This window comes from Rhinoraja longicauda, chromosome 9, assembly GCF_053455715.1.
Source record: "Rhinoraja longicauda isolate Sanriku21f chromosome 9, sRhiLon1.1, whole genome shotgun sequence".
Classification (NCBI taxonomy): domain Eukaryota; kingdom Metazoa; phylum Chordata; class Chondrichthyes; order Rajiformes; family Arhynchobatidae; genus Rhinoraja; species Rhinoraja longicauda.
In genome coordinates, this window is record NC_135961.1 from 26,596,570 (window position 1) to 26,624,039 (window position 27,470).

Consider the following 27,470-nt stretch of genomic DNA (forward strand, 5'->3'; position numbering starts at 1 on the left):
TCCCTTAACTTGAAAATGGTACAAAGTCTATTTAATGATTCAAGTTTCAAGGCGAGACAGTATCTTGAAACATTTTCCCAAAAAAGGCATTTTTTAAAAGTAATTTAAGTTGTATATCAAGTGCAACAAATGTTATTCAGGGGCTGCAATTACAGAAAGTTTAAGAAGAGGTTTGTTGCGGTTGAACCATCTCTACAATTTAAAATACGTATCACCAGAACACAATAAAGATGGCAACTCTGCAGATTACTAATCTTTTTAAATTTCAAATGAAAACAAAACCAGGTTAATGGTGATAACATATTAAGAGGGTGTCAGCCAGTTGATACAAATCGCTACAGCCTAAATGTGCAACATCCAAACATTTAATTAGACATTAAAACAAATGACACATTCTAATTGTATGTGTGGCACGAATTAGACCTTTATACGAAACAACCAGAATAGATTTTTACAAATGTGTTTACAAGTTTACTCAATAGCTTAAAGTTGAAGGCAATTGAAGCAGTTTTAACTTACACAGCATCTCTTGACAATACATCTTAAACATTATAAAACCCTAAGGGGTTATTAGGGTAGTCGAGTGTTTTTCAGGATCTGCTTGCATACAATAAAAATGCTAACATACTATTAAAGCAATTCTTGAAAAATGAGATTAATCTTTAACATATGGAATACAACTAATGCTTGTTTAATTTGGATAACTGCATTTATTTGATGTAGAAACACAATTTAAAGTTTCCACTGCATATTGAATGATTACATTTGCATCTTCCGATGCCTTTAGTCTTTGAAGGATTAAAAAGAAAATCCAGGCTGCACTTCAGATTGTGAATTAAAGAACACGAGAAACAATCCGGTTCCACAAAATATCTTATGTCCTCGAACAATCTTAACTTACTAAAAGCTGCTCTGTCAAAGTAGGAAAGTACACAGCATGGCATGTTAGTTATCTTGTTCACATAGGCCAAATAAGCAAAGCTTGGATCGGAATGAGCTGCTCACAGCCAAAATTAGTCACTGCCTACAAAGGCCACATTGCCAAAAAACAGAAGGGGATCACACTTTTATTGAGCAACTATTGAGCTTCTGTTCAGTATTACAGCTACTTAAAGTTTATATTTCCCTGAAAAACAAGTTTAAGAATTTTGGGACAAACGAGGGTTTTTTAATGGAACAAAGCAACCTTTCAAATACTGGTATTATCATTTAAAGTGAAAGTGACTCTGACCCAATTGTGACAATGTACAGGTGCCAAAACAAAAGCCAAATAGCTGGCGAGCATTCTATTTTTCGCCCAGATGGTACAAAGTTAAATGGCAACATTCTCTTTTTTCTAGATGGTTTTTTTTAAACACTCAAATGCAAATAGTCTACAGCACCAAATAATCTAGTGGCTAATAATTTAATGGAAAATAAGAGGCACGATATTCAAATGCCACCTACAATATTATACTAACTACTTGTATTTGAGAAACTTATATGGTGAAGATTGTCGTCACACTTCCACCAGAATTGGCTGAGATATTGTTAATTTTGGAAGTTTGAGACAAGGGTCATTCTCATAACAAAAATTTAGAATATGGCAATACCCTAAATATTCAAAAATCCAGGAAAATGTTTTACTTATAATCAAGATATAATGCCCCTCCCTCCATAGAATCTCATTACCCCTCCCTCCATAGAATTTCATTACCCCTCCCTCCATAGAATCTCATTACCCCTCCCTCCATAGAATCTCATTACCCCTCCCTCCATAGAATCTCATTACCTTAATTAACAACACCACGCTGGAGTTATTTGCTCTTTTGTCTCTGAAAATTATCCATGTGTTCAAATCGATTTAAACAATATTTTCCATTTATTTAAGTGTTGTTGCCACTCTCACCTTTAAGTTCTAAAACATATATGGATTTGTGCACAAGCAAAAAATATTGATTCCTTGAACTTATTGAATCCTTGAGCAAGATTTCTAAACATAATTTAGAAATCTTGCACAACAATCTCAGATTTTAACCATGACAATTTCCTGTTCTGGTCAGATTTAAATCACATAACCAAAATTCCACTCAGAAAATGCAAATGATAATCTACAGATAAAATAACTTTACGATAAACGCATTGCCACTGAGTTTCCCCTAGACATTCCAGAAACAAAAGCTTAAAAGTGATTTCAAAATAGTTTTGAAGGGCCAGACATGTACTCAAGCTGCAATTTATAATCATTTGGCAGTCAATCACAAAATAACTCCAGGGAACCAGTTATTGACAAAAAAATGCCATTGCAGACCTCCAAAAAATCCTCCAGCCAGGTCAAATTCATGCAGGCTGAATGCCAGAATGCACCAAAATGGTGTTAAATCTCAAATGGCAGTTCCTTAAAATTCATTTAAATTTCATCACAATTTCCAAGATTCTATAGTAAATGTTAACTCCTATATCAAATCTGCAGAGAGCTCCATAGTTGCCCTATATCACTGGTTTTTGACCACATCCCTCAAAGACAACTGCAAAGATACAAAGTTGCTAACTGCCAACATAATAAATATATGCATGTTAATCTGTATATAGACCTGCAGTATCCACTAATTTAGACACAAAGTGCCAAAATACCCTAAAAGGATGTTGCAAAAGGAAGTTACCACATATTGCGAGTTAATTCAAGTCTTAAATAATTCATTCTGAATAAGTTTATCATCTTCATAATGTCCCATATGTCAGGGTTGTCAGCAATTTCAATAATATTAAAAAAGACAAATCCTTATTTAACCTTGGATGGTTCTCGTTCTAACCATCGCACTCGTACTTTCTGTTTATAGTGGTACTCTTTCAGATACTCTTGTAGAGGTGGGGGAAGTGGAAGTGCATCTATTCCATCATACGTTGTACAGCAGCAAATGGCTGCACGACAGATGTACTGCAGGCTGAAGGGAAGGGCCCTGGTCAGTGGAACAGTCAGCAAAGGTTCAAAAAACATGCACGAGTTGGGATCCTTGTAATGTTCCAGGAGGCCAGTTACAGTGGAGGAGTGAAAAACACAGGGATCATGAGCATCAAAACTAAAATTATGATTCCATTGCTCAATCCTAGCATGCAAGGAGCGGTTATAACGACGGAAGCTCACAGAGAAGAGGTAATCCTCTTGTGCAGAGTCCCTGAGTAGAAATGTCCCTTCAGGCTTGCCATCAAGGAGAGCCTCAGCTTCATAACGATCCATTACCCCCCAGTAACAAGGGTTACTTGTAATCTGAAGCAAGTCTGGCACCAAACAATGAATGTAATCAATTTGTGTGTGCACTTTCCAAGGCCCAGGTCTGGCAGCATGACCAATAATTTCTCCTGGCGTCGGCCGTGATTTCTGTTTTCGTGCTTGAAGACAAAGCGTAGTTGAGCCCTCCTCCACATCAAAGTCTCCATTTGTAATTCCATTACTGTCAGCAGGAAGCTCACTCATTCCAGGTGCTAACTTTGGTCCCAGCTTGTACGTTTGATTAATTTGTGCAGTGGCTTCAAAAGTGTGTATAAGGGCATTGGGAGGAGGATCAACCCCTTCTTCAATACTGAGCCTTCGTCTTTCCCTGAGCCTATCTTCTTCGTCTTCTGTAGAAGAAAAAGTAGGATCAAGCGTTTCAAGCCAACAATTTGACTGCGAGCTTACAGGAGCTGTGTGTTGTTTAATAAGATGCCATTTCTGCGCTAGATCTGACCCAGCAGGAAAAGGACATTTTTCAAGCATCAGTTCAGAGAGCAAAATTTTTCTCCTGCTCGACAATAAACTCTTTGGCTGCTTACTATGTGTGCGCAAGGGAAAACAGAGTCCTACAGTTTCTTGGAAACGTTGGCGTATAGATGGACGTGTCATAGCACAATTAGACAAACTCTCCATATCATGGATGGAACTCACACCATATCGTCTTTCCCGCCTTTGTAACCCACATCTTGATCTACTAAAACGTTTAACTGTTTCAAATGACACCTGGGATTTTGTAGAGCAAGAGTGTTTCTTCTTTCCACCCCAAGGAGCATGGCGGGAATAAGAGTCTCGTCGAACAAGGTGAGACTCAGGTCCAGCAGCTAAATTATCATTTTCTTTATCCAAATCAGCTTCAACAATCTCTGGGATATTAGAAACACAGTTTCCATTTCTTCTGTCTGTGGTCAAACCTGTGTCTATATGTTCATTTGTTGCACCTCCTAATCCTTGCTGAGGCAGTTCATCAACATTTGTACTTGTGCTTTGGCCAACGGAACAACCTGGACAGTTTAAACCATTTTCATTTTGGCCTCCACCTTCATTAACAAAAAGATTCTGACATCGGTACTTCAAAGTGCTCCACATCCTTCCAACTTTATCCATAGGTTAAACACGAATCTAAAGGATATAAGAAAGAATATTAAAGACAGGGCAGAAATAAAGCCATATTGAATTGAACAAAATTTAAACCGCAATCGAGGACTTTATACCAAAACTCACTTTAGCAATTAAGGTTTTCGGGCAATGTAAATTTATATATCATTGACATTTACATATCCAAATTCCAACACCTTAAATAATGTCATTACATTGCTTTCATTAATTACAACAAAAGTCAAGCCCAGGGAAAACCCTATATTACTCGATAAACTTGCAAACAGTTTAAAGAAAACATTTGGTTCCAAGTCAAATCAGAACTCAATTTGTTCAATAGCTAATTACCTGATTTGGGAATGACTTACATAGGAAAATGTGGCCACAACTGCAAGATCCAAACAAAAAGTGGAATATTTTGTGTTTTACTGGCTAAAAACATGAATGGTCAATTTTTGAAAAGTCTTTGACTTGAAACATCAACTCTGCCTTTCCACTTGTTGCCAGACTAAAGTATTTCCAATATTTATTTCATATGTCCAATATCTAGCTTTTGATTTTCACATTTGCAGAGTTCCCTCTAATGATAGAATGAGACATTTTACATCTGGTCAACACTGATTGAAAGACAGCTAAGTGCATCAGACTCCTCATTTTATAAATCCCAAATCATTCAGCCACAAGTTTAGAAAACTGCAGTGCCTTTAGGAAGTCAATGAACTAAATTACAGTTACAAATTATTGCCATCATACTGAAATGGATATGATAGTTGGTACTAAAGTAAAGGTCTAAATTAAAATTTGATTCAAACACGTGTTGGTACAAAGTAAATTAACAAGTTTGGCATCCAAGTGTGAACTGCAGGAGGATGCTAACATTTCAATGGTATCAAATGTTCACACTTTTGTGTTAGCTTTTTATGGTCAAATATATGGTTGGATAAGTTAGGAGTGGGGGTGGGAGAAGCTGCTGCAGGCTTGATGGATAATATCACAGAACAATCACCAGCCAAAAAAGGATTACAAAAAAAAAGTATTTCTGCACATGGGCAAGTCAGATACAAAGGCTGAATATAGCAGGCCGGAAATTATGTGACCAGTTTTAAAACAATCCATTAAACAAATTAAGCCTGCCAATAGAGTCAACTGTGCATTGTTTTGTAAATTATAGGAATTAAGTTAAAGACAAATTATGGAATGAAAATCAATTTTCTTAAGGTAAGGCAACTAACGGGTTACAGGGTAGGGGTTCTGTTCCTGGAAAACAGGTGGTATTTCTGCAATGCCAAACCACATCATCTGCACATGCATCAAGAAACCGGAGTTGAAAAATAAAGTGTTATACATACAAAATAGGTGCAGGAGGAGGCCATTTGGCCCTTCGAGCCAGCACCACCATTCATTGTGATCATGGCTGATCATCCACAATCAGTAACCCGTGCCTGCTTTCTTCCCATACCCCTTGAATCCACTAGCCCCTAGAGCTCTATCCAATTCTCTTTTAAATTCATCCTGAGAACTGGCCTCCAATGCCTTCTGTGGCAGAGAATTCCATAAATTCACAACTCTGGGTGAAAAGGTTTTTTCTCATCTCAGTTTTAAATGGCCTCCTTTTTATTCTCAGACTGTGGCCCCTGGTTCTGGACTCCCCCAACATTGGGAACATTTTTCCTGCAACTAACTTGTCCAGTCTTTATATAATTTTATATGTTTCAATAAGATTCCCTCTCATCCTTCTAAATTTCAGTGAATACAAGCCCAGTCTTTCCAATCTTTCCTCGTATGACAGTCCCGCCATCCCGGGTATTAACCTCGTGAACCTACGCTGCACTTCCTCCATAGCAAGGATGTCCTTAGAAACATAGAAAATAGGTGCAGGAGGAGGACATTCGGCCCTTTGAGCCAGCACCGCCATTCATTGTGATCATGGCTGATCGTCCACAATCAATAACCCGTGCCTGCCTTCTCCCCATATCCCTTGATTCCACTAGCTCCTAGAGATCTATCTAACTCTCTCTTAAATCCATCCAGTGATTTAGCTTCCACTGCCCTCTGTGGCAGAGAATTCCACAAATTCACAACTCTGGGTGAAAAAGTTTCTTCTCACCTCAGTTATAAATGGCCTCCCCTTTATTCTAAGACTGTGGCCCTGGTTCTGGACTCGCCCAACATTGGGAACATTTTTCCTGCATCTAGCTTGATGTGTTGTGTGTTGATTTATTTACTCTATTTCACAAATTCCAAGAGAATTTTTAAAATTCTGTAACTTAGTTTTTCACAGTGATTTATAATAATAATAATAATACATTTTATTTATATAGCGCTTTTCATATACTCAAAGACGCTTTACAGAGATTTTGAGAACATAGGGAAATTAATAAATAGATAAATAAGTAAATAAATAAATGAACAGAGAAAGGAGACAGAAGGTGAGGTGACCTTCAGTGGTTGAAGGCAGTACTGAACAGGTGAGACTTCAGCGATGTTTTGAATGTGGTGAGTGTGGGGGAGTCTCTAACGGTTTGGGGTAGTGAGTTCCATAGGGTGGGAGCAGCGATGGAGAAAGCCCTGTCCCCCCAGGATCTGAGTTTAGTCCGGATGTGGGGGGGATAGGAGATTGGCAGCCGCAGAGCGGAGGGTGCAGGTGGGAGTGTGCCTGTGGAGGAGGTCGGTCAGGTAGGATGGGGCCAGGTTATGGAGGGCTTTGTAGGTTATGAGGAGGATTTTGTACTGGATTCTCTGGGGGATGGGGAGCCAGTGGAGTTTATAAAGGACGGGGGTGATATGGTCACGGATCGAGGTGTGTGTGAGTAGACGGGCAGCGGAGTTTTGAATGTATTGAAGTTTATTGATGATTTTTGAGGGTGCGCCATAGAGGAGGCTGTTGCAGTAGTCCAGACGGGAGGTGATGAAGGCGTGGATGAGGGTTTCTGCAGCTGTGGAGGAGAGGGATGGACGGAGACAGGCAATGTTTTTGAGGTGGAAGAAGGCTGTCTTTGTGATGTGTTTGATGTGTTTGTCGAAGGAGAGGGTTTGATCAAGGATGATTCCAAGATTCCGGATGTGAGGTGAGGTGGATACTGGGAGACCATCAATGTTGAGGATGAAGTTTTGGGTGGATTTGGTGAGCATTTTTATGAATTTATGAATTCTGAAAGACCAAAATTACATAACCCAAGCAGCCCGTACTTAAATTTACACTTGCATCGACTTTGTGTTCAATTTCCATCTACTGGATGGCAGACAAAATACATTAGGTATAACATGATATTCAGCTCCTATAACAAAAGTATTATACATTATTATTTAACTAGATAATTAGCGTAGGTCAATCAAGTGCATGAAACTGGAACCTCAACATCATTACTACAATATCTGAATGCATAGGCGATCGGAAATCTCCCTACCCATCTGCTCCTCCAACTCACAAGGAGGCCTAAAATACAGTGTTCATTCTCTTACTGTTCTGTTCACATAATTCAAAGCAGCAGCTAGAGCTGGCTTGGCTGGCAGTGAATGGGCTGTCTCTATTAGATCCTTTGTGCATAACTGCAATCTTACTCTCACAATACGTTGCCCAAGATAGGTGCGACGCGCGTGTAAATTGGCCACATTGTACTGAACAGTGCATTTGTGAAGATCTGAACAACGATATAATGCCCCTTGGAGAAGTTCACTGAGCAGCCACAATACAATGACTCTGATGTACAGGCTATTCCCAGAGACAGCTAGATAAACTCCTGCTGGAAGATCTCAATAAAAGCTTCACTGTAGCTCGTCTGAAATGTGGTCTTGGTTACTTCGTAAAGTAACATACAAATGCCGCTAACTGACTTATTCCATGGAGCAGGCGTATGTGTTGTAGTAACACTGAAGCAAGTGCAGCCACCACTAAGGCTTTGCGGGCAAGGACCACAATCTGGTGTCCTCCTAGACCAAAATGTATAAAACAGTTAAATAAGCATAACTCAGCTCCATTTGGTGCAAATTTGCGTCTTTCATCTCAAAATTGAGTCGACTTTTCATTTTAGACACAAAATGCAGGAGTAATTCAACGGGTCAGGCAGCATCTCTGGAGAAGAGGAATAGGTGATGTTTCGAGTTAAGACCCTTGTTCACACTAAGTCAGGGTAGAGGGAAACTTGACAACCTAATGGCCTTTATCACAAGGCTTGGATGACCACATGAGAACACACAAAGCAAAATTAGACCAATGACCTCAAACTGCTCATAATTCAAGATTGCAGCAGATCTGGTGCCTCCAATCCACTTTTCCCACCCAATTCTCATTGCCTCCCATAAGGGACCAAGTGCTGAAGTAACTCAGGAGGTCAGCCAGTATCTCTGGTGAACATAGATTGGTGACATTTCAGGTCGAGACTCTTCTTCCAAAGGGTCCTGATCTTCCAAAGGCTGCCTAACATGCTGTTATTCCAGCACTTTGTGTAAAACACCATCTGCAGTTCCTCGTTCTACTTCTACTTCTCTCATAGCCTCCACTTCTCTCAAAGATTTAAAAAACTGAGTAAAACACAGAGCATCCACAGCCATTGGTAGATTGGAATACTAAAAGATTTACAAGAGATCTACATAAAAGAAATCCGATGTCCTAAATGGAGACTTTGCATTTTGTCCTAAATTCTCCAACTAGAGGAAACATCATTCCAGCATCTAAACAGTCAATCCTGCTCAGGATTCCAAAAGTAAATCAGTACAGTTGGCCAATCCTAATCGTTCCTTACAAGGCAGATTGCATTTCATGAATCAATCTGTTAAATTGATGTTGCACTGACCAGCAAGACAACTTTAAATATTGAAATCATAACTGTGCAAAGTATTCCAATTAGATCTCAAAGCTCCATGGAGTTGTGGCAAGAGAACAGCATAACTTTTGTTCATCAATCCCTTCATAGGTTCATTAAAAAAAATTACATTCACTGTTTGCCATATCTGCAAGTTTACTTTCGGCATCTCAAACCAGTATACATTACTCCTTCCTTGCAGAAATGTTTAGTTTCACATGGTTTCAAAATATCGTGTTCTGTTATCCTCCCAACAATGGACATAATGGATGGCAGTATCACGGCTGGTTAATAGCAATCTCCGCAGCCATTTGTTCAGTTTGTACTTTTCCCCTGTGCAGGGTCCTCCCCTGGAGGAACAGCACCTCATATTTCGCCTGGGCAGTTTGCAGCCCAGTGGTATGAACATTGACTTCTCCAACTTTAGATAGTTCCTCTGTCCCTCTCTTCCCCTCCTCCTTCCCAGATCTCCCTCTATCTTCCTGTCTCCACCTATATCCTTCCTTTGTCCCGCCCCCCCCGACATCAGTCTGAAGGGTCTCGACCCGAAACGTCACCCATTCCTTCTCTCCCGAGATGCTGCCTGACCTGCTGAGTTACTCCAGCATTTTGTGAATAAATCGATTTTATCTGCAGTTATTTTCTTATATCACCTATTCCTTTTCTCCAGAGATGCTGTCTGAACCACTGAGTTACTTCAGCTTTTTGTTTCTATCTTAGGTTTAAACCAGCATCTGCAGCGACTCCTTCAAAAAAGTGCACAATTGAACACAATAGCTTTATCTGACATTCTCACATTATTACAAGTAGAGCTTAAACTCCCACAAAACATTTACAATAAACCCAAATTATTGCAAATTGACACAGATCTCTCATAGATTGCAGCCAACAATTTGTATTGCAAATTAACCGCTGAACTCTTTCTCGTATAAAGTGAGAATTTTATCCAAAACTCTATCAAGTGAATCCCTTTTGTGGTCAAGTCGTATTTTTCAATCAATCGTGAACATAAAAACTCACTTGAAAAGTAATAACATTGTGCCCCAAGGATCTGTGTTGGGTCCACTGTTGTTTGTCATTTACATTAATGATCTGGATGATGGTGTGGCAAATTGGATTAGTAAATATGCAGATGATACTAAGATAGGTGGAGTAGTTGATAGTGAGGTAGATTTTCAAAGTCTACAGAGAGACTTGGGCCTTTTGGAAGGGTGGGCTGAAAGATGGCAGATGGAGTTTAATGCTGATAAGTGTGAGGTGCTGCATTTTGGTAGGACAAATCAAAATAGGACGTACAGGGTAAATGGTAGGGAATTGAGGAATGCAGTGGAACAGAGGGATCTGGGAATAACTGTGCATTGTTCCCTGAAGGTGGAATCTCATGTGGATAGGGTGGTGAAGAAGGCGTTTGGTATGCTTGCCTTTATAAATCAGAGCATCGAGTATAGAAGTTGGGATGTAATGTTGAAATTGTACAGGGCATTGGTGAGGCCAAATCTGGAGTATGGTGTGCAGTTCTGGTCGCCAAATTATAGGAAGGATGTCGACAAAATGGAGAGGGTACAGAGGAGATTTACTAGAATGTTGCCTGGGTTTCAGCACTTAGGCTACAGAGAGAGGTTGAACAGGTTGGGTCTTTATTCTTTGGAGCGTAGAAGGTTGAGGGGGGACTTGATAGAGGTTTTTAAAATTTTGAGAGGGACGGACAGAGTTGACGTGGGTAGGCTTTTCCCTTTGAGAGTGGGGAAGATTCCAACAAGGGGACATAGCTTCAGAATTGAGGGACAAAGGTTTAGGGGTAACATGAGGGGGAAATTCTTTACTCAGAGGGTTGTGGCTGTATGGAATGGGCTTCCGGTGGAAGTGGTGGAGGCTGGCTCGATTTTATTATTTAAGAGTAAATTGGATAGGTATATGGATAGGAGGGGATTGGAGGGTTATGGTCTGAGTGCAGGTAGATGAGACTAGGTCAGGGAGAATGGTCGGCGTGGACTGGTAGGGCCGGACAGGCCTGTTTCCATGCTGTAGTTGTTATATGTTATATGTTATATTGTATCTAATTGTCCAGAGCCAATCTAACTGCAGAACTGAAGATATATAATGTTACGCATGGCTTAAAGTGCACTCAACTTTCACTCGAGAATTTTTGGGTACATTTCATTTTAAAATTATATCCAAGATATTTTTGCCAAAAAAAAGTACAAAAAGGGAGCTTTTCTGCATATTAAGTCTACATCAACGAACAATCCAGTTTTATGAATGGCCTACTCCTGCACCTATTGTCTATTATTCCTATCCCCCAACCAATATCCCTTAGCCTCTAGACAATTTTTTCTCCGTTATTGCCTCTTCAAAACTATTGACCACCACCCTTTTAATAGTGTATACGAAATCCTAACTACTTATACTGTTACTTATCCTATTTCCAAAGAGCGATGCTCAGAATTGGAGATTTATTCAGCTGGAACCAAATTATGCAAACGTTGATCAACTTTTTTTTAAACTATGCCGTTTGTATATTCCAAATTTCATTTGATTTAACTTATTTGCAAACCTGACTTCCACCTTTAAGATTTGTACAATCTCCAGTCTGCCACCTTGTCTCATTCTTTCTCGCAAAATAACATTTTCTAGATTGCAAAGACTGCAGAACTAGCCAGGTAATGTTAACCATAAATGTATTTTATTACTATTCACTGTGAGTGTTCAAAGTTTATATCCTAAACACTTTAGACAATTAAATTCCATCTGCCATTGTGCTAATTCTTAGCAACTGATCCATGTCATACTGTAGTCCATGACTATTCGCTCACTAATAACATTAATTTGATATGACCGGCCAAAAACATTCAATAGACAATAGACAATAGGTGCAGGAGTAGGCCATTCAGCCCTTCGAGCCAGCACCGCCATTTAATGCGATCATGGCTGATCACTCTCAATCAGTACCCCGTTCCAGCCTTCTCCCCATACCCCCTCACTCCGCTATCCTTAAGAGCTCTATCCAGCTCTCTCTTGAAAGCATCCAACAAACTGGCCTCCACTGCCTTCTGAGGCAGAGAATTCCACACCTTCACCACTCTCTGACCGAAAAAGTTCTTCCTCATCTCCGTTCTAAATGGCCTACCCCTTATTCTTAAACTGTGGCCCCTTGTTCTGGACTCCCCCAACATTGGGAACATGTTTCCTGCCTCTAATGTGTCCAATCCCCTAATTATCTTATATGTTCCCCCCTCATCCATCTAAATTCCAGTGTATACAAACCCAATCGCTCCAGCCTTTCAACATGCGACAGTCCCGCCATTCCGGGAATTAACCTAGAGAACCTACGCTGCACGCCCTCCATAGCAAGAATATCCTTCCTCAAATTCGGAGACCAAAACTGCACACAGTACTCCAGGTGCGGTCTCACCAGGGCCCGGTACAACTGTAGAAGGACCTCTTTGCTCCTATACTCAACTCCTCTTGTTACGAAGGCCAACATTCCATTGGCTTTCTTCACTGCCTGCTGTACCTGCATGCTTCCTTTCATTGACTGATGCACTAGGACACCCAGATCTTGTTGAACTCCCCCTCCTCCTAACTTGACACCATTCAGATAATAATCTGCCTTTCTATTCTTACTTCCAAAGTGAATAACCTCACACTTATCTACATTAAACTGCATCTGCCATGTATCCGCCCACTCACACAACCTGTCCAAGTCACCCTGCAGCCTTATTGCATCTTCCTCACAATTCACACTACCCCCAGCTTAGTATCATCTGCAAATTTGCTAATGGTACTTTTAATCCCTTCGTCTAAATCATTAATGTATATTGTAAATAGCTGGGGTCCCAGCACCGAACCTTGCGGTACCCCACTGGTGACTGCCTGCCATTCCGAAAGGGCCCCATTTATCCCCACTCTTTGCTTTCTGTCTGTCAACCAATTTTCTATCCATGTCAGTACCCTACCCCCAATACCATGTGCCCTAATTTTGCCCACTAATCTCCTATGTGGGACCTTGTCGAAGGCTTTCTGAAAGTCGAGGTACACCACATTCACTGACTCTCCCCTGTCAATTTTCCTAGTTACATCCTCAAAAAATTCCAGTAGATTTGTCAAGCATGATTTCCCCTTCGTAAATCCATGCTGACTCGGAATGATCCCGTTACTGCTATCCAAATGCTCAGCAATTTCGTCTTTTATAATTGACTCCAGCATCTTCCCCACCACTGATGTCAGACTAACTGGTCTATAATTACCCGTTTTCTCTCTCCCTCCTTTCTTAAAAAGTGGGATAACATTTGCTATCCTCCAATCCACAGGAACTGATCCTGAATCTATAGAACATTGAAAAATGATCTCCAATGCTTCCACTATTTCTAGAGCCACCTCCTTAAGTACCCTGGGATGCAGACCATCAGGTCCTGGGGATTTATCAGCCTTCAGTCCCATCAGTCTACCCAAAACCATTTCCTGCCTAATGTGGATTTCCTTCAGTTCCTCCATCACCCTAGGTTCTCCGGCCCCTAGAACATTTGGGAGATTGTGTGTATCTTCCTCAGTGAAGACAGATCCAAAGTAACGGTTTAACTCGTCTGCCATTTCTTTGTTCCCCATAATAAATTCCCCTGTTTCTGTCTTCAAGGGACCCACATTTGCCTTGACTATTTTTTTCCTCTTCACGTACCTAAAAAAACTTTTGCTATCCTCCTTTATATTATTGGCTAGTTTACCCTCGTACCTCATCTTTTCTCCCCGTATTGCCTTTTTAGTTAACTTCAGATAATTCATAAGTCACAGTCAGGGAGAATGATATTATAAACCAAATTTCAAGTATGCCACTCACATAATACAAGTTGATATTGCAAAACCAGCATGATTTGAGCATGGATTCACCATAACACGATTTTGGAAAACACTTGGTGGAAGAAAGGGGAGGGATTGTGGTGTTGGAGAAAAAAGTTGCAAGTGTTCAGAAAAAGCTGTTCAGCTTTAACTCCACTGTATACAAGACCACAGCCTAGGATATAGAAACCAGCGTGGTTTATGGGGAGAGCCCTTTACAGGGGAAGCTGCAGGAATACATTTATTATTCTTATCCCTCTAACAGCACTACAAGCACACTTAGCTTTTGATCCAGCCAGCCAGAATGCTTTTAACATCAATTCCTTCATTTATCTCATGTCATGTAGTTGCAAAATTAAAGTATTAAATTTTATAAAGTTATGCCCCATAAGAAATTTGGCCATCAAGGATCCATCATTAAAAGGACATTTCATGCCTACATTGATTCACAAAGTCTATTTAAATTTGCTTTAGAAACTAAGTATCGCCAATATAAATTTTCATAATTCATCCCAAATTGCTCCAAGGTGGAACCAAGTTGTTGCCATGAATTCCTCCATTTGTTGTGAAGGTATCTCTATGCTATTGGGTAGAGATTCTGTATTTGGACTCAAAGTTAAAGAAAGAACAGTTACACATTTCTAAGTCAATAGACAATAGACAATAGGTGCAGGAGTAGGCCATTCAGCCCTTCGAGCCAGCACCGCCATTCAATGCGATCATGGCTGATCACTCTCAATCAGTACCCCGTTTCTGCCTTCTCCCCATACCCCCTCACTCCGCTATCCTTAAGAGCTCTATCCAGCTCTCTTGAAAGCATCCAACGAACTGGCCTCCACTGCCTTCTGAGGCAGAGAATTCCACACCTTCACCACTCTCTGACTGAAAAAGTTCTTCCTCATCTCCGTTCTAAATGGCCTACCCCTTATTCTTAAACTGTGGCCCCTTGTTCTGGACTCCCCCAACATTGGGAACATGTTTCCTGCCTCTAATGTGTCCAATCCCCTAATTATCTTATATGTTTCAATAAGATCCCCCCTCATCCTTCTAAATTCCAGTGTATACAAGCCTAATTGCTCCAGCCTTTCAACATACGACAGTCCCGCCATTCCGGGAATCAACCTAGTGAACCTACGCTGCACGCCCTCAATAGCAAGAATATCCGTCCTCAAATTTGGAGACCAAAACTGCACACAGTACTCCAGGTGCGGTCTCACCAGGGCCCGGTACAACTGTAGAAGGACCTCTTTGTTCCTATACTCAACTCCTCTTGTTACGAAGGCCAATATTCCATTGGCTTTCTACACTGCCTGCTGTACCTGCATGCTTCCTTTCAGTGACTGATGCACTAGGACACCCAGATCTCGTTGAACATCCCCTCTTCCTAACTTGACACCATTCAGATAATAATCTGCCTTTCTATTCTTACTTCCAAAGTGAATAACCTCACACTTATCTACATTAAACTGCATCTGCCATGTATCCGCCCACTCACACAACCTGTCCAAGTCACCCTGCAGCCTTATCCAAGGAGTCAAGGAGGTGTGGAATAGAATCTTCAGGTTTAAGTATCCCCATATGCCTGAAGCTCAATCTTCTTGGCCAAATTATGTGTTGGAAGGAGCTATTGGAGTCGTCTGAGATAACTGCAGTCAATTTTGCAGATGGTCCACAGTGCAGTTAGGAGGAGGGGGAGGTAACAGAATGGATATTTAGGATCATGAATGAATTAGCAATTAAGCAGGTTAAGCAGAATTAATGTTTCCAGTCAATGGTCTTTCAGAATTTTGAATTTTCAGCATCTGCAGAGCTTTTACTTTTGATTCCCATTCAAGTAATCTGATTTGACCTGGATGGTGCTCAGTTTTAGCTGTTGTCAGAGCTGCACTCATCTAGGCAAGTTAACAGTATTCTACCACACTCTTGAAATGTTTCTGATGGTAAATGGCTTTGGGGTGACAGTCATTTACCACAGAATACCATGCCTCTAACCTGCTCTTTTAGCCACACCATTGTCTAGCTGGCCCAGTCAAGATTGTGGTCAATGGGGACCTGCAATGCTTATGCGGAGTTGGGGATATTAATATCACTAATTGTCAAGATGGGTGTTGGATGTGAAGATGGACATTTTATGAATATTAGCTGCCACTATTTAGTCTATGTCTGAATGCTGTTGAGGTCCAGCTCCAAGTAAGTTGCTACATCCTTAGCTTATGAGAGAACCATTCAGTAGTCCGATAACAGCAGGGAAGAAGCTGTTCCCGAATCTGGTAGTACATGCTTTCAAGCTTTTGTACCTTCTGTCTGACGGGAGAGCAGAGAAGAGGGAATGATCAGGGTGTAAAAGCTTCTCAATTATGTTAGCTTCTTTCTTGAGGCACATGAAATGTAGATTGAGCTGATGGAGAAGGAGGCTGCTTTGTGTTATGCGACATCCATAAGTTTCTATAATTTGTTGTGGTCTTGGGCAGAGCTATTGCCGAACCAACGTGTGATGCACTCGGATAGAATGCTTTCTATAGTGCATCTGTAGACGGGTGGCACATGGGCAGCACAGCGGTAGATCTACTGCCTTTCAATGCTTGCAGCTCCGAAGACCCGGGTTCGATCCCGACTACAGGTGCTGTCTGTACGGAGTTTGTACGTTCTCCCCGTGACCTGCGTGGATTTTCTCCGAGATCTTCGGTTTCCACCCACACTCTAAAGACGTACAGGTTTGAAGGTTAATTGGTATTGCTATAAATAAATTGTCAAGTGTGTGTAGGATATTGTTAATGCGCAGGGATCGATGGTCAGCGTGGACTCGGTGGGCCGAAGGGCTTGTTTCCGCGCTGTATCTCTGAACTAAAGTTGGTAAGAATGGTTGGAGGCATGCCAAATTGTTTTAGCTTCTTGAGGCATTTGATTGCTTTCTTGGTTATGGCTTCAAAGTGGTTGGACAGATTGTTGGTGACTTTATGCCTAGGAACCCATAGCTCTCACTCATCTCCGTTTTGGTACCATTGATGCTGACTGGGGCATGCACATCACCTCCTCAAGTCAATAACCAGCTCATTTTGTTGACATTTCGACAGAAAGGTTTCAGTTTTGAAACCATCTCAATCTCCTTCCAATACTCATCACATTGTTCCGCGATCCAGCACACTATGGTGGTGTCATCTGCAAACTTCTACCAGTCTGAAGAAGGGTCTCAACCTGAAACGTCACCCATTCCTTCTTTCCAGAGATGCTGCCTGTCCCAATGAGTTACTCTAGCACTTTGTGTCTATCTTCTACTAATCTAGGTTTCGATTTCAAATGGGTTTAGATCTCAAAGTAGCAGGCCAATTTAAATTCGTAATTTTGATAAGCATGAAACTAATCATACTGTTGCAAAAGTCTGAAGGGTCTCGATCAGAAATGTCACCCATTCCTTCTCTCCAGAGATACTGCCTGTCCTGTTAAGTTGCTCCAGTATTTTGGGTCTACTATACTGTTGCAAAACCCCATCTGGTCCACCAAAATCTTTAAGAAGAAAACAATTTCTATTTTTTTATCCTGTCAACCTACATGCAACCAACAACCTAAAAATATTCAATTCCTAACTCATTCTGAATTGTATCTAATTACAGACCTTTTTGTAATGAACAAATTTGCAAAATATCAAGTAATATGGCACACATGTATTGGACAGAGACCAGTTCCAAATTTGACCATTACCTCAGAATTTTAGTGGAACATCCAAAAAATGGAATATTTAGTCACATCACACAACCCAGTCATTATACAAAACAATAACGGGGAACTGATTGAGAATGATCAGCCATGATCACATTGAATGGCAGTGCTGGCTCGAAGGGCCGAATAGCGTCCTCCTGCACCTATTGTCTATAATATTCTACCAGAAGAGAGCGGTGTTTCAGGTCGCATTGCTCAAATTTCAACACCACAATTAGATATCCCAGTCCATAATCAAACAACTATTGCACATCATAACTGGTGCTTTTCTCAGTTGAAACATTATTTAAAGGCCCTTATTTAAGGCTAGAGTGTTATCTTCAATATCCTGGCTGATCTCTCGCTCAAAAGAACACTTACAAAGAGATCACCAGGAAAGCAGAGTATTACCTGAATGGTGACCGATTGGGAGAAGGGGAGATGCAACGTGACCTGGGTGTCATGGTGCACCAGTCATTGAAAGCAAACATGAAGGTGCAGCAGGCAGTGAAGAAAGTGAATGGTATGTTGGCATTCATAGCAAGAGGATTTGAGTTTAGGAGCAGGGAGGTTCTGCTGCAGTTGTACAGGGCCTTGGTGAGACCGCACCTGGAGTATTGTGTGCAGTTTTGGTCTCCTAACCTGAGGAAAGACGTTCTTGCCTTAGAGGGAGTACAGAGAAGGTTCACCAGATTGATCCCTGGGATGGCGGGACTTACATTTGAGGAAAGACTAGATAGACTGGGCTTGTACTCGCTGGAATTTAGAAGACTGAGGGGGGATCTTATAGAAACATATAAAATTCTTAAGGGGTTGGAGAGGCTAGATGCGGGAAGATTGTTCCCGATGTTGGGGGAGTCCAGAACCAGGGGTCACAGCTTAAGGATAAGGGGGAAGTCTTGTAGGACCGAGATGAGAAAACATTTCTTCACACAGAGAGTGGTGAGTCTGTGGAATTCTCTGCCACAGAAGGTAGTTGAGGCCAGTTCATTGGCTATATTTAAGAGGGAGTTAGATGTGGCCCTTGTGGCTGAAGGGATCAGGGGGTATGGAGAGAAGGCAGGTACAGGTTACTGAGCTGGATAATCAGCCATGATCATATTGAATGGCGGTGCAGGCTCGAAGGGCCGAATGGCCTACTCCTGCACCTATTTTCTATGTTTCTATGATTGCCCACTAATATCCTGCAGCCATACTTTGCAACTTGCTAAGTTATTTATATGGTATCACAAAATGCTGGAGTAACTCAGCAGGTCAGGCAGCATCTCAGGAGAGAAGGAATGGGTGACGTTTCGGGTCGAGACCCTTCTTCACAACATCAAAGCTGGGGAAGCCACTGTGTTAACTTAAAAAAACACTGCCATTGTGTTTTACACCTGTACAGGTGTCCAATGTCAACGAGACAGCGGACAGGAAAGCTCTTCAGCGGGCCGTCTGCAGAGCACAGAGGATCATTGGGAAACAGCTATCAGCCCTGGAGGACATCTACAACGCACGCTGCCTCAGGAAAGCCAACAGTAGACACAAAGATTCCACACACCCATGCCACCGTCTGTTTGAACTACTTCCATCTGGCGGACGTTACAAAGCCTTCTACACCCGCACCTCCAGACTAAGGAACAGCTTTATCCCTAGAGCTATAGCTGCTCTGAATCGGTCCTGCTGAGAGCCCGCCATGATCTGTCTTGCCCCCAGGGTCATCTGGCACAACTGACCACTGCATGAACCTTTTTTGTTGCACTTTACCTAGTTCCCCCTTTTTCTTTTTCCTCCCCCCCTTTTGTTGTTCATTTTCGACATGATTTATTTATATATTTGATTTGATAGCATCGATATGGAAGGGACATTCAAAATCTCATTGTACTTGTACAATGACAATAAAGGATATTGTATTGTATAAATACTGATGTTTGAGGTTCAGTAATTTAGCTTATTCCAACATTCCCCCCACCCCCGAACACCAAGTCAGACGAGAGCAACAATGAAAGAAAGCTACCTTGCAGCAATGCCCACCTATCATATCATATACATACAGCCGGAAACAGGCCCTTTCGGCCCACCAAGTCCGTGCCGCCCAACGATCCCCGTACATTAACACTATCCTACACCCACTAGGGACAATTTTTACATTTACCCAGCCAATTAACCTACATACCTGTACGTCTTTGGAGTGTGGGAGGAAACCGAAGATCTCGGAGAAAACCCAGGCAGGTCACAGGGAGAACGTACAAACTCCTTACAGTGCAGCACCCGTAGTCAGGATCGAACCTGAGTCTCCGGCGCTGCATTCGCTGTAAAGCAGCAACTCTACCGCTGCGCTACAGTCAAATAATCCCAGTATTTTTCCATTACTTTCAGCAAGTTCATTGTCTGTCATTGTCTAAAATGGAAATATTAGAATAAATTAATTTTTGCCAGAGAAGGAAGACAGGAAATGCATCAGACACACATCGATTCCAGGTCAATGCTGAATTAGATCATCTTAAATAGGGTCATGATAATTGGACTTCTTGCCTGGGTGTTGATCCCATTTATAATTTCAATCCACCACTCCCTTGGTAATAAATGTATTTATACAGTACTTTAAATATCCTGCAGTGCTTTGCCTGTATGCAGGTAGAATGCACGATTAAGCTTTGTTGTAATGATACACCTCCCAATAAAAAATGATAAAATATTTGAATGATTTTATGGTCACAAAAATAATTGACTCCATCTCTACTGGGATGCTCAGGTTTGAAAAACCAATCATTCCCAACTGAAAGTGCATGGAATTAGGGTTATTTCAAGCAGTATTGTTTCAAAACTAATATTCACTGAAGAATAATGGATGATTTTATTTGTTCTGACTCTAAAATTGCAGTTACAATTAATGCTGAGCCTTATGATAGCAATGTATCACATTTCCTTAGAAATGTGGTCCAATTAAACACAAGATTTTAATATCCCCCCCCCAACCAACCAAAGTAAATGGGGTGTGAAGCAACACAAGATGGGAATAAATCCAAAGATGATTATTGCTCAGACACAAAAAGCTGGAGTAACTCAGCGGGTAGTGTAGGAAGGAACTGCGGATGCCGGTTATCACTCTCCTGTTGTGTGCCAGTTAGCATCCAATAATATAGTAACATTTAGGCACAAGGAACTACAGAGGCTGGCTTGAAAAAATGAATGCTGGAGTAACTCAGCCAGCAGGCAACTTTCTGGAAAACATGGATGTGTCATTTTGGGTTGGGACCCTTCTTCAGATCAATTGTAGTAAGGGGTAAAGCTAAGAGGTGGACGGGATAAGAGTTGGCAAGTGATAAGTGAATACAGTTGATGTGGGGGAGGGGGATTGGCAGATGGGTGGATAAAGGCCAGAGACGAAAAGACAAAAGACTAAGGTGAAAAGAGTAAATACAGCAACATTCACAGAATTGAATTATTGCAATCCTTTATGACTTAATACAGATCAACATACACATTAGGCCATTAATACCATCTGCCAGTCTTTAGTCCAAGGTTTAAATAAGTCATTATCACTGACTCACTTCCACTCCTGAGAATAGAGCTTACAATTCAGACCAACATCTCTGCACAGTACTGGGAGGCCATTTCACTTAAAGGGGCAATCCATGTGCAAAACATTCATTTGAAGCAATCTAACATCTTCAGGTAAATACAAAGGTCCCATGGCACTCGGCAAAGAACTGGAAGCTCTTCCACTGGCTTCACCAATATTAACCTTCAAGCATTCTAGGTGATCAGTTCATATATTGCTATTTCAGAGTTTGTAGTAGACCCATTTCCTTTGTTGCAGTGGCTCCATTTGAAAGTAAAGTACTTTAGGACGAGTTAAAAACTTAAAGCTCATTAACAAGATTTCCCCCTTTAGCATCTACAAAAAGATAATTGTTTGAGAAATAATATTACAACCCCAGCTAAATTAGAGTAGAGTCAGAGTCATAACAATAATAATTTCATTATTCTGCCCATAATTGCAATTATATACATTTTCTTGAAACATACATCAGATTAAAAAGTCAAGCAATTACACACTGAAATTTACTATTTATCAATCGAAATGCAACTTATCTGTCTACATCTAGAGATATGACAAATTTAGTTTTATTAGTTGTGACAATGAACTATTTGAGGCTTCAGTCACACAAACTGCAAACTCCAGTAACCAAGTTGCAAATCCTACAATAACGCTGGTGTTTAAATACTACTGAGGAGAAAAATCACGAGTTTTACACTGAAAAAGCAATTAAAATCTTGAAAAAATCTTGAGGCATCAAACCATAGATTTTTTTAGCAAGGCTTTTGTGAACAATTTTTTCAAATGACAAGACAATGAAGTAAAACCAATGATTCCATCAAAATCCATCAGCAAATATTTATGGGTCCTGACCCAAAACGTCACCTATCCATTTTCCCCAGTGATGCTGCCTGACTCGTTGGGTTACTCCAGCATCTTGTTTCTTAACGTCAATAAATAATTAAGATTAAAATTACAGTAAAGCAATTAAAAGCGCAATTAAGCCCCGTCTAAAACCAGGATACAAACCTACCACGGCTAAATTAAGATAAACACAAAACCCAGAGATGCTTCTTGACCCGTTGAGTTACTCCAGTACTTTGTGTCTATCTTCGGTGTAAACCAACATTTGCAGTTCCTTCTTACACGGTTAAATTAAGATTTATTCTCAGCCACATTGCAAATCAAAATGTTTAAATCTCACACCCAAATTTAAAAAGCCATTGTCAAATAGTTTCGGGCATCGACTCCATCGCAAGTAATAAATATCACAAAAGGGGGGGGGGGGGAGAATGCAATATTTTGGGACTACTCATCTGCCCATGCACGATTGGGCACACACAAGAGCGAGGTGACAACTATAAAGATACAATGGAGCTGTCAGCAAAAGGTGGCATGTGGGGGCTCTGCTGTTTGAAGGGGGTGGAAGAGACACACACACACAAACGGAGCTGAGTGCACACAATGGTAACGTTAACCCACATTACAAGCGACGAGTAAAACTTCCACGCCAAGGAAGGCCATGGACGTTGCAGATGTCCTGGTGGTACCACGGGAGCCTTCAGAGGGAGCGGGTCTGGACGTCTGAAGAAGGGTCTCGACCCGAAACGTCACCCATTCCTTCTCTCCCGAGATGCTGCCTGACCTGCTGAGTTACTCCAGCATTTTGTGAATAAATCACAGATGCTATTTCTTCCCTGGCCTGCGACGATGTGGTGAAAACTAATCCACACACACGGGGCAGGCAGGCATGCGGCTGTCAACCGTTACCCCGTGTTAACGACGCGCGGATAATTTAACGGAGTTTTTCCGTCGGAAGGTGCACTTCCCCCCCCTCCTCCATAACCGCGCTCCGCCGGTTTCTGAAATAAGGCTGGGACAGCTTGGTTTTACCTCAGTTCGTCGGCGGATCCCCCCGCTTTTCCACGAACATCTCGGCCCCCGAAACAAGATGAAGGATGGGATTTGTTTTTTGTGTTGCTGTTGTTGCTCTCTCTCCCTCTCTGTTGGAGGAGACGGGAGATAAAGCGCAGGGCTCCGGCTAATTGGGAGAGAGAGAGAGGGGGGAGTGAGAGGAAGGCTGCCGTCAAGCCAGGTCGACCACCCCGCCCTGGCGACGGCAGCCACCACGGCCACTCGATGGTTTGACGGAGAGGCCGACGAAGGGCGACAGTGCCTCTCACGCCGCCACCGCCACCCTGACGGTTAAACGGCCGCCGGAGAGCGCGAGCGGGATGAGGGGGAAGGGAAACAAACGGTTGGAGGAGAGGTTGACGCGGACGCGACCACCCAAACCTGCTGGCGGAAACTCCATGACGACGGCGGCGCCGCCCAGCCACTCAGAGCATTCCTGCCGAGCCTCACGGCACATGGCAACCCAGCGGCCAATGAGAAGCTGGTGCCGGGCCGGGGGGGGCGGGGCGAGGCGAGGGAGCAGGGCAAGAGATGCAGTGCGAGTCATTGAGCTCAGTCAGTCACTCCCCCCTCCCCCGCAGTATCCAGGTGTTTGATGCAAGGTCTCGTAGGCCCTGAACCTCAGGAAGCACCTACCTGCCATGCAAAATAAAAAACAGACTGCTATTATCAGCGCACAAAGTTATATTTGCATAATTCACAGAAAACCAACAGAGCCAGTCTTTTTTGGCATATCTTTCATTCATTGTTCTTTATCTCTCGTTTCCCTTAACCCTAACCAGTCTGAAGAAGGGTCTCGACCTGAAACGTCACCCAATCCTTCTCCCCAGCATTTTGTGTCTATTAACAGAGCCAGTCATTGCATCATGGTCCATTCTCGTCATAGAATATTATTTTACTTACAAGTCAGCAACAACTTTGAATGTCCAGCATTGTAAGTTTTACTTCAAAACATCGATGCCCTCATCTTTCTAATAATGTAATTGTAGTTCTGACCAACAAGCTACCCTTGATGCCGCATTGGCTAATGGTACAAAAAGGCAGTGCAATAACAAATCTGGAAATAAACTTAGTTGTTTGGATTATCAACATTTTGTAAATCATTTGTTTAAATAAAGTGGTTGATGTATTATGAACGCATTAACTTTATTTTAGTTGACCTCATATGAGAAATGGAATCAGAGTTATATGGTCCAGAAACAGGCCCTTTGGCTCAACTCATCTATGCCAACCAAGGTGCTCTATCAAAGGTAGTCCCATATTCCTGTCTTTGTCCCACATCCGTGTTTCCTATGCATGTGCCAATCCAAATGACTTTTAAATGTTGTTATTGTACTTGCCTCAACTACTTCCTCAGTGAGCTCATTCCATATACTCACTGTGTGAAGAAGTTGCCTCTCAGCTTCCCATTGAATCTTTCCCCTCAGCTTAAACCCATGTTTTCTCCTTCTTGATTCTCCTACCTTACTCATCCTATTTATTCTCCTCATAATTTTACATGATCACCCCTCAGACTCTTTCATAAAGTCCTAGCATGCTCAACCTCTTCCTATAACTCAGATCGTTGAATCCTGGCTACATCCTCGTAAACCCCTGCACTCTTTGCAGCTTATTGGCAACTTTCCTGTATACCCCAAGTTAAAGGTGTAGCCATGGGCACTCGCATGGGTGACTTTTTGTTGGTTTCATTGAATAGTCCTTGTTTCAGGTGTGCACTGGCACCGTCCCCAACCTTTTCTCCGCTACATTGACAACTGCATCGTGGCTGCCTCCTGCACCCGTGCAGAACTCATTGATTTCATTAACTGCACTACTAACTTCCACTCTGCCCTCAAATTCACTGACACCTCTCTCCCTTTTCTTGATTTCTCTGTCTCCATCACACGGGACAGAGTATCGATTGACGTCTACTACAAACCTACCAACTCCCACAGTTATCTGGACTACAGTTCCTCCAATCCTACTTCTTGCAAAGACGCTCTCCCTTATTCTCAATTCCTCCATTTCTGCCGCGTCTGTTCCTAAGATAAGACTTTCCATTAAAGGACATCTGAGATATCCTCTTTCTTTATTAAATGTGGCTTCCCCCCTTCTGTCATAGTTGAATCCCTCACTCACATCTCCATTGTGTCCTGTAACTCTACTCATGCACCCCTCCCCACAGACGCAAAGATAGAGTTCCTCCGGTCCTTACATTTCACCCCACAACCTCCGCATCCAACATATCATCCTCTGATACTTTCCGCACCTCCAAGGTGATCCAGATACCCGTCACCACCCTTTCCTGCCTTCCACTGATACCGCTCCCTCCGCAACTCATTCCTCTCTTTATTCATCTCTTCCCACCCAAACCACCCTCTCCCTGGGTACTTTCCCCTGCAACTGCAGGAGATGCCACACCTGTTCCTATTCCTCCTCCCTCGCCTCCATCCAGGAATGCTGACAATCCTTTCCGGTGAGACAGAGGTTCAGGAGCACCAACAGTATGGTCATTGAATTCTCCAACTTTAGGTAACCTTTACAAAACTCACCCCTCTCCCCTTTCTCATAGTAGAACATAGAACATAGAACATAGAACAATACTGCACAAGAACAGGCCCTTTAGCCCACAATGCCTGTACCAAACATGATGTCGACCATCACTTATTTACCTGCACATAACCCATTTTCCTCCATTTCCTGCATATCCATATGCCTATCTAAAAGTCTTTTAAATGCCACTAACATTTAAATGCCACTACTTCAACCACCGCACCTGGTAGCACATTCCAGACACGCACCACCCTCTATAGAAATGTGTCCCTTCCATCTCCTTTGAACTTTGCTCCTTAAAACTATGCCCTCTCGTATTTGATTTTCTCACCCTGTGAAAAAGATGCTGACTATCTACCCTATGTATGCCTTTTACATGTTGATGAGATTCAAGTGCAGGAGCAGAGATGTCTTCCTGCTATTGTACAGGATATGGTAAGTCCATCACCAATAGAGATACTGAAAGTTTCAAGTCACTGTACATTCTCAACTGCAAGAGCAGATAGCAGAGTGATGATATCTCCCTCATTACAAAACTCAAAACTGAGGATTGAACTGACGAAGAGTGCTGCCCGGTCCATTCAAACTTTTGTCACTTTCATTGAGAAATTGCTACATGCACAATGTGAAAAGCTGCTCTTCAACCTAACAGAAAAACAATTTAGAAGGCTGAAGATGTTGAGGGTTTTGCACATTATGAACCAATGGGGTTGTGGCGTAGAGGACAGTGCCAGGTTCGTCAGTGGCTGGAAGGCTCCTGGGCTGTGCTCTGCAGAGCCGAACAAAGACATACCCAAAGACCCACTCTCGAGCGCGTGTGGTGGCAGGCCTGGCTCTCCACTCTGTACTGCCTGCAGGGAAAGTTCGGAAGCTGCCGAACTCCACCTGAAGACCAGAGAGGAGTCGAGGAGGAGGGAGCCGCCTGCGATGTGCGACGAGCAAAGAGAGGAGTGGGCCGGTAGAAAAGGGACCTGTCTGTCGGTAAGAACTTGAGAGTTTTGAACTATAACATCTTGTATGGGTTACTTAAAAACCAAGCATCACTGTAACAAGGCATAAACTGGATTGACTTCCAGTTTACTAATAGCTGTATTAAAAATAAAAAAATTAAAAAGTGGTTAAGTGGATTTTCGTAAAAAGTGTGTGGGCATTCTTTGAAAATGTACAGGAGATGCATATCTGGTTTCTGGGTTGCATATTTGGGTTGGGAGCCCACTTTAAATGTAATGGTTGATGGCCATAAACATCGCGAAAATTCCCACGCTTACCTGACCGTCAAACTGTCGCCTCCAATCTACCTATCAAATGTCCTGACGGTAAATAAATTGGTTAAACTCAAGCATTTTATGGTATTTTGAAATGACTTTACTTATTTTAATATAATATAATGTGCTAAATGCATCTAAGAGAACCTAGCAAACCTGGGGACAGCAGGCGACAGCGCCCGCAATAAGCAACGATACCTGGCGACAAACCAGCTGTCGCCGAAAAATTTCACTCCGGATGATTTCTCAGCGACGAACTGAGATCTACTATGATTCTTGGAAGACTCCTCACGATCATGCCCGCGACACCCGGCGAACTGTCGGCGACAGCCTAGTCGCCGGCAATCGCCTTAAAATCGCCTAAAGTGGGACAGGCCCTTCAGTCACTGATTGCATTCAAGACTGTGATTTTGTAGATGTCTGGGCATTAAAGAATCAATGATACTGCGATGAGTCAATAAAATTATATTGTAGTAGAAGATGTTGATTGGAGGAGCAGGCTTGAGAAGCTGAATGGTCTATGCTTACTCCTACCACTTCTGACTTGAATTGTACAC

The 27,470-nt window shown here is 42.1% G+C and overlaps 1 protein-coding gene across 1 annotated transcript; it reads right to left on the minus strand.

The window, feature by feature from the left end:
• Window positions 1-1,751: 1,751 nt before the first annotated feature.
• Window positions 1,752-23,572, minus strand: LOC144596551 (suppressor of cytokine signaling 5-like). The gene is made up of 3 exons (XM_078404993.1): window positions 23,498-23,572; window positions 23,096-23,243; window positions 1,752-4,372 (listed from the first exon to the last, which is right to left on the minus strand). Exon 3 carries the CDS (start codon window positions 4,355-4,357, stop codon window positions 2,762-2,764), a length of 1,596 nt encoding a protein of 531 aa, XP_078261119.1. The 5' UTR covers window positions 4,358-4,372; window positions 23,096-23,243; window positions 23,498-23,572; the 3' UTR covers window positions 1,752-2,761.
• Between the last annotated feature and the right edge of the window lie 3,898 nt (window positions 23,573-27,470).